Raw genomic sequence first — 10,639 nt, 5'->3', positions numbered from 1 at the left:
AAAATCTCTATGGCTAACTTTGAGAAACAAAACCTAAGTAGGGTATACAACTGAACCAAGTGAACAGCAATTTTTGTACCAAAAAACTTGTCTCTGTGTACAACTGTGTAACAGAATTGTGCATTCTTATGCATAATCAGTGCTTAAAAGCACTGTTCCTGTAATAATAACAGGTAGTTAGATATATTTCAGGCTAATGTAGGCACATGTTTTTGGTACTCAGTCCAGCTACTGCCTCTTACCTATAGGGAACTTGCAATTAATTTGGCATAAAAAACTAGAATCTTATGTTTGCCTGTTTCTCCCCAGCAGGATAGTTCAGGTCATAAGAATGTTATACAGGAGTTACCACAGGCACAAGAAGTAAGGTTTGTGTTTTGTTTTCATTTGGCTTTTGTTCAGGTTTATTTTTTTTCATTCTCCAATGAGATGATTCCTGTAGAATTAAAACTTTACAAAAGGATTATCTGCTGCTGTGAAGGACTAGCAAAGCTATCTTTCAAATTCCCATTACGGATAACCAGAAGTGACAACCCGGTTACTTTTATTCCTTGTATGTGTTACAAGTTGTTTCCCAGAGGTATTTGAATGTAAGACCAATTACCAAAAGCAGAAATATTTGGAGTTCCTTATTTCCCCTTGCCCATTGCCATGTTTTTCAAAATCCAGAGTCAGCTCAAAGACAAAAAAAAAAGAGAAAACTGAACCCCAATAAAGAAACTGGTATTTCGTTTAATTAAAACTGAAGTCTAATTAGCTTTACTTGTAAAAAAAAACCAAGTATTTACAATATTATGTCAATATAGCTAAGAAATATACATAATATAGCTATGCCAGACTAAAAGATGACTTAAGTCTGTTTAGTTTCTTTATTTGTAACTTTTAGGCTTTTGCTTCGGTTCTGAAAAGCTTTTTTTGCCTCTTCCTCTCAATTTTGCGTGGTTTCCTCTTATCTTTTACAATTGCCTTCGACTCCGGTTTCACATGCTGTATTTCCACTGGTTTTTCTTCAGCTGGAGTTTCAAAGACCATTTCAGTGGGATCTTCTTCAATAAGCATCTTACTCTCCTTTTTCTTAAGCTTTTGTACTTCCTTCACTTGATTTTTCTCTCTAAATTTAGCAGCCATTGACAACCTTATCAACCGTCGATGCTATTAAAAATGAGAATTTTAATTAAAACAGGTGTCAAACAAGCAAGATGGAAGAAATCATAAGGTATTATAACAACAGGTGGGGATTTCTCTGCTTAATTGCAAAAATCCACAATATGTCATCTTTCCACTGACAAAAATTTTGCATTCGATTTTTGCACAATTACTCTGTTCTCAAACTATGATTAGTTAGGGCACTCTTTCCTACAAAGAGGTCCAGGGCATATGTGGCTTGAGATAGAGGGATTGCAATCTTCAAATTAACTGCTAAAGAGAAAAAGACAAGGCTGCTTACCATATTTGGGGACTGATAATAGGGATTTTCATATAAAGTTGGTCCTCCAAAGCTACCCTGGAAGATTTTTATGAGGTTCAGGACAAAACGAGGCCCAATTTCTACAAGAGATGCATCCTCTTCAATTATCTGCAGTAAAAGAATATTCTCTTTATTTCTCATAGATTAAGTCAATGTATACAAACAACATATACGCACTTCACACATGGTGATGCGTAACAATTTAAATCCAAGATATGATGCCAATGAATTTGATAAGCTAGACTTCTACAAGCAAAGTTCTTTACATGCAGAAGTTCTTACACGTTCAAGCAAGCACTTCAGAATACTACGCATTTGTGAATTCTTCCTTTAGAAAAGAAGTGCCAGCATACTTTAGGCCGAAGTGTGAATTCAAGTTAAAAGACAAGCGAAGCCATGGCTTTGGCTACCTACTACCTCCTCTTACCAAAACACCCGTCAAAAAAACACAACTAAGAGAACATAAGCTTAACTTGACAAAACTGAAATTATCTCCACATGTACAGAAGGTTTGAAGTTATTTTATCAAAATATGCCAATGCCCATTGCTTGCACAATTAATGTAAATAATTAATTATAATTAATTACTGTAATTGACATGAAGTTAATCCACTAAGCACCAGTGAAAGAGCTCAGAGACCACTAACCTGGTAATTCCGAAACCAGATCCTATTGTCTGTAATGGTGAATGTGAAAACATGATCTACAAAAGGCTGGCTTTTCGGGTGATACTGTGGCGTACTAAATATCTGTAATAAAAGACAGTACTTCTAAATATCTAATTGTAAGAGGCCAAACATAAATAGCTTTATTTCATTTTACATTTTTAAGATTCCAATCCCAGGTTACATAAAAGAAACTTAAGAAAAAGAATGCCAGGGACTGAGAGTGACTCTTAAGATTTTCTGCAAATTCAGAAGTGTAAAATTAACGTGGAAAAAAAAAAAAAGATTTTAAAGTAAGTTGCCAAAGACGATTTCTAAGCTAAAGACTGACCTGAATAAACAATTCTTTTAGCAGGGCATAGTGTGGCTCCTTGTCAAATGTCTAAAAAGGAAAAGAGTAATTTTATGTACATGATTAAATACAACAGTCATGTAAAGAAAATGAACACAACCAATTAAATATAAAACTTGTACTTACCGGATCAAAAGACAAAAGGGGCCGTGAGCCTCTCAAGCAGTTTCCTGTCATCTTCAATTCAGCCAGTGTGTGAACTACAGTGATTTTTTTAAAAAGATCATTTTAGTACTTAAAGAAAGCCGTGCAGGCAAGAAAGTAAGAGTCTAAAAACAGTAATAGCAACCAACTTACTGTTCTGCACTAAGAATTTAGCTGATGGTCCCTGTGGTGTATTTGAAAGCCTGCACAGGAAAGGCGGTGGGAAAGAAAAAAGCAAGATGTTAGTAGGAGACAGAAAGATACACTGGATTTCTACAGTACACTCCAACAAATTATTTCTGCATTGAAGTAATTTCAATCACTTTTATAGCAGTCGCAAGTTCCTTCAAGATATTTGTGCATACTTGCTTTCTGAACAATTTTGTAAAAATGCTTCCATAAGCAGTACGAAAACCAGTCATGTGTTTTAAACTTGCACTACCTACAGTAGAAACATAAGATTATTTCAAATTTAACTAAGCAACACTATTTCATGTATCCACACTATTACGGTAACAAACTACAGACAGAAACATCACCAATTATATATAGAAACATGAGGAAAACATAGAATTACTTACCACACATAGAGATCTTGTTTCTTTTTGGCTTCAAAGAAGATGCACTTATTGCAGTTTTTCATTTCACACACCTAGACAAGATACATCAAATCAGTTATTTACAATGCAGTGAAGACATTTTCAAAAGCTTTCTAGGTTTCCATATCCATTTCCAACATCTTTCCTCCTCCCAAAATAAAAGTTAAAAAGCTCATTATTTGTCTCATTTTAACAAATTACACTTACTGACCCCCAAATCAAGTTTCAAGCACTTGTTTTGTTAAAAAATATCAAATCCTTATTACCAGAAGTAATAACTCTCCTACAGCTAAAAGCAACCTGATATGCTCTCCAGCACATGAACATTAGAGCAGGAGTTGTAACATTAAGTTCTAGTTTCAGCATTACCAGTATCTTACTAAGCCATTTGGCCTGCTTGGGTATTTGTTCCTTGATTTCTTGAAATATAAACTGTAATACATCCATCACCTATATAGAACGGCATATTCTGTTTTATATCTCCATGGCAAAAAGACTGCGTTTAAATGTTTTATTAATCACAAGTCAACTTCCCATTTTATCAGTAGCACTTTTTCAGTATAAACAGTTTTCACTTTTGCAGTTACACAACTCCCTTAACTAGTACAAGATCCTTTGATCTTGGCTGCCTTTTTCTCGTGTGTTAAATTTCTACAGAAAATTAAAAGGAAGCACTACTTAAATCCTGAATTACCTCATTAATTACAAACAACTTGTCTTTGCGATCCATTTTAGTATCTGGAAGACAAAAACAACAATGAGAAGGCTTGTACACTGATTTAACACAAGTAATTTTCTTTATCAGTCTGCATGATTTTTTTACTAGCTGTAAATGAAAAACGCAGAACTATCAAGTTTTTCCAGCCATGTTCTACAATAGATTGGTAAAGCAAAAAAGTATCCTTACAAGACAGAAACCATAGGTGTTGTTTCCCAGAGTACTATGATACATTTGCTGTATTTGTTTGCTCAAATTTGTGGTTTTTTTTTTTTTTTTTTTTTTTTAGAATAAGAGGCCACAGTTCCATCAGAATAGCTGCATACAACATCTTAAAAAGAACAGGATATTGGAAGTGCTTGGTTTAAAACGACTCTGAATATGCACTAGGAATGATGCCTAGCCCTACCTGCTTTAGAGTGAGGCATCAGCGTTCTCAAGTCTTGCATTAGGTGCCTTGTTCTGAAATTAATTCCGCGAGAGGAGAAAATAAGCACCCGTTCCTTGTTCTTCCATTTGCCCTATGGAAGAAAAAAAAATATTAATCACAAGAAGTGAGCTTCTTAAAGCTACAACCACAGAGCAAATGTTTGAACTGTAGTAACAGAAAAGCAGAGTAAGAGCATATGTTACCATCTTGACTCATGCACAGAACCTCTCGCTCTGCAAGAGTGCTGAAACATGTTTTCACATGAACAACTGCTATCTTTAACACTTCACAAAGTCCCTATGCTAAGATCTTTTACTACAAATCATGTAAGTATTAACAAAGCCCTGTGCAATACTTAGTCTGAAAGCATTGATCTGAAGCACCTCCTCCTCTAGGAAATGAGCTGAGCTACAGCCTGGGCACAGGAAAGCTCAGCCACGAGGACGAGAGGAGGTCTCGGGCACCCACATGCTTCTTGGCTTTCTTTTAAGCCAACTACAAGGCTGTTTTTGAAGCCTGCTCGGGATGATCCCGACACGGAACACACACAGTATTCATCTGGCCCTTCGTATATAACAGAATTACAGAAGATATATGCTACATATACATTATATAATTTGAAATCCTTGCTTTTGTGCGTGCAAGGATTATAAAGCCAGGAACACGCCTTTCCCCCCTCACACACCAGCCGGGTCCCCGTCCCCCCAACCCCCCCGACCCCAACCACCACACCACTCGGTCTCCGGCACCACGTTGCTCCACAGAGCGCGGAGCCGCCTCCTCCCAGCCGTGTGCCACGCCGACCCCGACTCCAACCCCAACCCCAACCCCAACCACCACACCTGAGACACCGGGGCCGGGATGCTGTACTCCTGCGGGCCGGGCTTGGCGTCGGCAGCCGCCTCAGGCTCGCCGGGGCTCCCCTTGGCTCGCTTCTTGGGCCGGGCGCCCGCCGCCGCGCCACCTTTCCTCTTGGCCGCCGCCATCTTAGGAGCCACCACGGCGCTGCCCGCCCGCCCTTCCGCCAGCCCCGGAACCGCTCCCGCTGCCTCATGCCGCGGTCGCCCCGCCCCGGTAGATCGCGATAGATCCCGATAGATCGCGATAGAGCCCGGTGAGCCCTGCCGGGCCTCGCCATGCCGCTCTCCACGCAGCCGCTCGGCAGCGGGGAGCCGTACGTGCTGACGGCCAGCTTGGACAATGCCCGCAACCTGTCCAGCCTCCTGAGGGCCGTGCAGTTCCAGGACCACGCCACCTGCTTCGCCACGGCCAACGGGCTGCGGGTGACGGTGGAGGATGCCAAATGCATCCAGGCCAACGCCTTCATCCAGGTAGGGGACGAGCTGCTAACGGTGGGACCCCCGTTAAGGGGTGAGGAAGGGGCTGGTGGCGGTGACAGAGACCCTAGGAAAGCCCAGAGTGCGTGGTGGGGGTGTACGGGATTTTACCTGTGGGGGAAGGGGAATCTTTGGGAAAACCATGGAATAGTGTCAGAAGCTGATGTGAGGGAGGTACACTGGATAGGCTGTCTATGAATAGGCCACATGTGTATAGATAAATCTATTTTACAAGGTAGTAGAATCGTTTAGGTTGGAAACAACCTTGCAAGTCATCAAGCCCAACCATCAGACTGACCTGTTGAGTCCCATCCCTAAGCCTGAGCCCTGTCCCTAAGCCATGCCCCTTGCTGCCACAGCCACACGTCTTTTACATACCTCCAGGGATGAAAATTCCACTACTTCCCTGGGCAGCCCATTCCAATGCTTGACCACCCTCTCCATGAAGAAATTCTTCCTGATATACAGTCTAAATTTACTTTGGTGCAACTTGAGGCTGTTTCCTCATGTCCAGTCACTTGTTTATTTGAGAAAAGAGACTGACAGTCCTCCTTGCTACAGCCTCTTTTCAGGAAGTTGTAGAGAACAACGAGGTCTCCCCTCAGCCTCCTCCAAACTAAACAGCCCCAGCTCCCTCAGGTGATGCTCATACGTCTTGTTTTCTACACCCTTCACCAACTTTGTTGGTCTTCTCTGCACAGGCTCAAGATGACACAGTACTGATAGGCTGAACTCAGCACCTAGTTCATTCATGCATGCCTGCTTGTATCCTTGTATCTTTCATGGGCTGGCACCTGCTAAGCCTATGGCTCCTTCTGGCAGTACCATGCCTAGATTTGTGAGCAGGTTCCTGTGAGAATGTTGAGCTGTCAGGTGAGTTCACCACATGTGCTGAAGCATGCCTGTGACTAGGCTTGGTACTGGGTAAACTCCTAACTACCTCATGTTAGTCACTGGGCATCAGCTACTTTGTGGCAGCCACCGGAACAGAATATCTCAGATAAAAAGCAGGGTGATTGGGGCTGCTTTTGAAAAAGCAGTTACACATTCCTATTTTTTGAAATGTTTCTTCATTCTTCTTGCTGAAAATCAAGTCTTGTTTTTGGAGAAGTGGGGCATTTACATTTCATAGTTTCCTGAATGTTTCCAGCCCCAGAACTAGGCAACTGTAGGCTTTAACATTTGTAGCTTGTATTAAGCTATAAAAGAAAACTGTGTAGGTTTCCATGCATATGCTGTACTATTTTGTTTCAACCGTGACCTGATTTATTTTATTAGTTTTTGAGGATGATGACCTATTTTTCTTTAATGGATATTGTGTTACATGTAGCAATTGCTTTGTATTACACTGGTCTCTGAAAGCAAAAGCATTCAATTTTCAATTTAAGAAGATAAGATTAAAATGTAAAATAATTACAAAAGCTTCCCTCTTTTCATCTCTCCACTTTTTCTCTCATAGGCAGACATTTTTCAGGAATTTTCTGTTCAGGAGGAATCAGTGACATTCCGGATCAATTTGGCTGTTCTTCTGGACTGCTTGACTATTTTTGGTGCCAGTTCTACTCCAGGTATGGTGCATATTTACCTTAACCTGTATCACCTGTAATTACGTAGTGAAATCTGTGCACAACCATAGGGACCTTTTCAATCTTGGCAAAACTTCTGACTTCCTCACCTGAAGTCCATCTGAGGATGGCAGCTCTCACTGCTAAGCAGAGTCCACTCCATTTGCCTAACCTAGTGCAAGTGTATGCAGTCACAACAGTCAATGCGGAGGTGGATAGGCTGCAGCGATGGGCTGAGGCCAACTGCATGAAGTTCAACAAGGCCAAGTGCCGGGTTCTGCACCTGGGGCGCAATAACCCCAAGCAGAGCTACAGGCTGGGAGAGGAATGGTTGGAGAGCTGCCAGGCAGAGAAGGACCTGGGAGTATTGGTTGATAGTCGGCTGAATATGAGCCAGCAGTGTGCTCAGGTGGCCAAGAAGGCCAACGGCATCCTGGCTTGTATCAGGAACAGTGTGACCAGCAGGGCTAGGGAGGTGATCGTCCCCCTGTACTCAGCTCTGGTGAGGCCGCACCTCAAGTACTGTGTTCAGTTTTGGGCCTCTCGCTACAAGAAGGACATTGAGGTGCTTGAGCGGGTGCAGAGAAGGGTGACGAAGCTGGTGAGGGGTCTGGAGAACAAGTCTTACGAGGAGCAGCTGAGGGAGCTGGGCTTGTTCAGCCTGGAGAAAAGGAGGCTCAGAGAGCGACTAGGTACCTCAAGGGAGGCTGTAGCGAGGTGGGGGTTGGTCTGTTCTCCCACGTGCCTGGTGACAGGACAAGGGGGAATGGGTTTAAGTTGAGCCAGGGGAGTTTTAGGTTAGATGTTAGGAAGAACTTCTTTACTGAAAGGGTTGTGAGGCATTGGAACAGGCTGCCCAGGGAAGTGGTGGAGTCACCATCCCTGGAAGTCTTTAAAAGACGTTTAGATGTAGAGCTTAGGGATATGGTTTAGTGGAGGACTGTTAGCGTTAGGTCAGAGGTTGGACTCGATGATCTTGAGGTCTCTTCCAACCTAGAAATTCTGTGATTCTGTGATTCTGTGTGAAAAGGGGATGATGGGTGTGTGTCAGGGACTGTTACAGAATGAGATAGTAAAAGAGGCTGACTCAGCTTGGAAGATGGAATTAAAAATGCATGTGTGTGTGACATGTTTGGGGTAACTGAGAAACAGAAGGGTCTTCTTGTGAATATAATGTTTCTTGCATCTATGTAAAACACAAAACAGCCACTTGTTTTGGGAGAGAACCCTTCTGTGGCACGAGGTGCAGTGAACAACCCCAGTTCACATGCTTGCTGTGGTTTGGGGCTGAAAATCTCAAAAGGCTTTGTAATCTCGATAAGAAGACATGTCAAGTAATTTGGACAAGAAAGTCGTGTGACTTGCTTGATTAGAACTCAGACTGCAGTTCTAATGCTAAAGCCCATACTGTCCCCCAGGACTGATAAACACCACGAGCACCTTTTTGTTTTCAGTCCAGAGCCAGATCAGCAACATCATACAGATGCTAACTTCACTGAAGAGTAAAAAACTTATGCACAGCTGGCAGAGCTATTAACGCTGAACTATTTATAGCACATCCAGCTTCATTACCACAGCTACCGTTACCCATTTGGTACATGGCACAAGTTGCATGTGAACTGTTTTATGTGTACACATCATTTCATTTTACTGCATAAGATAACACTTGAAAGGGTGTATTGGAGGCTACACTAAACACGCAACGTTAGCATACTGGAGGATGGACTAAACATGCTAAATTAAAATGATTTGTGCCCCATTTGACAGTAAAATCTGAATTTCCTAGTGATCAAATACACTAATTGTTTTTTTGAAGAATGTGTATTTTGTTCTCTTTTTCAGGAACACCGACAGCTCTCAAGATGTGTTATCGTGGCTATGGCTATCCCTTGATGCTGTTCTTAGAAGAAGGAGGAGTAGTGACAGTGTGCAGAATTAACACTCAGGAACCTGAGGACTTGTTAGACTTTGATTTCTGCAGTACCAATGTTGTCAACAAAATTATCCTGCAGTCAGAGGGACTACGAGAAGCATTTGCTGAACTAGATATGACAAGTGAAGTTCTGCAGATCACCATGTCTCCAGATAAACCGTATTTCAGGTACTGGAAATGAGACTTTCAACTCAAATGTTCGTGCCTTGCCTTTTTGCTTTTCAGCAGGTAAAGACTGGAATTTTCCAGGGTGAAGAGGGGGAACTGTTTTAGAATATTGGTTTATTTCAAGGACAATTGCAATGAATATAGCAAATCACAGTATGTAATTTCATTAACGTAGAAATTAATATATGGACTACCTGATAAATGTGACTCTAGTGCACACAGTTTAGCATGTATAGATAAATAAAGCAGAACAAACAATAGTGTTTTGTGAAATAGCCATAGAGATGTACAGGCCTACTGCTTCTGACAAATTTTCTGTAGAGCTTCTGTCAGGTGTTTTGAGATGGTGCCTTTTTTCTTCCAGGTTATCCACTTTTGGAAATGCAGGAAGTGCACATCTGGACTATCCCAAGGACTCCGATTTGGTGGAAGCATTCCACTGCAACCAAACCCAGACAAACAGGTGAGTAAATCTGTAACCAGAGCACTCTGTGGCAGGCCATCAATTCTGGACGGAAAGTGTAAGAAACTGCTTTTATGCTGTCATGACATTTACTTCATTAGTACAGGTGAAAAAAAATAATTTCCGTCTGATCAAAAGCTAAGCCATAACAACATCTGTCTGATGACATTGCCAGGAAAAGATCAAATTAACATGTTGCTAATTGATTTTTAGTCATTATAATGTCTTTAATTCGGAGTAGTGTTTCAGCTAAACTCTGCATAACATTTTTTTCAAATGGTATTTTTCTCCCCTACAGGTACAAGATTTCTTTGATTAAACCATCTACAAAGGCACTGGCTTTATCTTGTAAAGTCTCCATTCGAACAGATAATCGAGGATTTCTTTCACTGCAGTATATGATTAGGAATGAAGATGGACAGATCTGTTTTGTGGAATACTACTGTTGCCCTGATGAAGATATTGCTGAAGCAGAGCTGTAGATGTACGTTCTGGTATCTGTATTATATTTATGAATATATAAAATGCTATATTTTTTTTTTTAATAAAAATGAACAAAAGCTATAAAGATTGATAGTCTTGGTAACTGTCTTCTATTTTTTAAACTGTGGAACTGGAAATATGAAGACTTCTTTCATATTCCCCTGCCAACATTTCTTAGCCTTGACCCAAAAAGCTTCAGCTCAAAGAACAGAAAGGGGAATTAGTCCCTAGTAGTTATTGGTGTTAAAAGTGGTGTTCTTGTAATACACTGCTTCACTTATGGTGCTCTCCAAGTATTTTGGTTTGTGTTTTGT

General features: G+C 41.2%; 2 protein-coding genes across 2 annotated transcripts; one reads left to right on the top strand and one right to left on the bottom strand.

The window, feature by feature from the left end:
* Positions 1-718: 718 nt before the first annotated feature.
* On the bottom strand, positions 719-5,374 carry BRIX1 (biogenesis of ribosomes BRX1). The gene is made up of 10 exons (XM_032205836.1): positions 5,219-5,374; positions 4,356-4,467; positions 3,923-3,966; positions 3,211-3,281; positions 2,783-2,832; positions 2,612-2,685; positions 2,465-2,515; positions 2,116-2,217; positions 1,448-1,576; positions 719-1,152 (listed from the first exon to the last, which is right to left on the bottom strand). The coding sequence occupies exons 1-10, from the start codon at positions 5,360-5,362 to the stop codon at positions 883-885; spliced, it is 1,047 nt and encodes a 348-aa protein (XP_032061727.1). The 5' UTR covers positions 5,363-5,374; the 3' UTR covers positions 719-882.
* Positions 5,375-5,462: 88 nt separating this feature from the next.
* Positions 5,463-10,572, top strand: RAD1 (RAD1 checkpoint DNA exonuclease). Its single transcript, XM_032206055.1, has 5 exons — positions 5,463-5,707; positions 7,173-7,281; positions 9,121-9,379; positions 9,744-9,842; positions 10,141-10,572. Exons 1-5 carry the CDS (start codon positions 5,513-5,515, stop codon positions 10,322-10,324), a joined length of 846 nt encoding a protein of 281 aa, XP_032061946.1. The 5' UTR covers positions 5,463-5,512; the 3' UTR covers positions 10,325-10,572.
* The last annotated feature ends 67 nt before the right edge of the window (positions 10,573-10,639 follow it).

This window comes from Aythya fuligula, chromosome Z, assembly GCF_009819795.1.
Source record: "Aythya fuligula isolate bAytFul2 chromosome Z, bAytFul2.pri, whole genome shotgun sequence".
Taxonomy (NCBI): Eukaryota; Metazoa; Chordata; class Aves; order Anseriformes; family Anatidae; genus Aythya; species Aythya fuligula.
Note: the sequence above shows the minus strand (reverse complement) of the source record. Positions and strands in the feature narration are given on the sequence as shown.

Excerpts from the sequence above, each read along its gene's own strand:
- BRIX1 (XM_032205836.1), bottom strand. The coding sequence starts at position 5,362 with ATGGCGGCGGCCAAGAGGAAAGGTGGCGCGGCGGCGGGCGCCCGGCCC. Across the intron at positions 4,468-5,218 it reads TCCCGGCCCCGGTGTCTCAG|GGCAAATGGAAGAACAAGGA; the intron begins GTGTGGTGGTTG and ends TTTCTTCCATAG. Across the intron at positions 1,153-1,447 it reads ATTATCAGTCCCCAAATATG|CATCGACGGTTGATAAGGTT; the intron begins GTAAGCAGCCTT and ends CATTTTTAATAG.
- RAD1 (XM_032206055.1), top strand. The coding sequence starts at position 5,513 with ATGCCGCTCTCCACGCAGCCGCTCGGCAGCGGGGAGCCGTACGTGCTG. Across the intron at positions 7,282-9,120 it reads TGGTGCCAGTTCTACTCCAG|GAACACCGACAGCTCTCAAG; the intron begins GTATGGTGCATA and ends TCTCTTTTTCAG. Across the intron at positions 9,843-10,140 it reads AACCAAACCCAGACAAACAG|GTACAAGATTTCTTTGATTA; the intron begins GTGAGTAAATCT and ends TCTCCCCTACAG.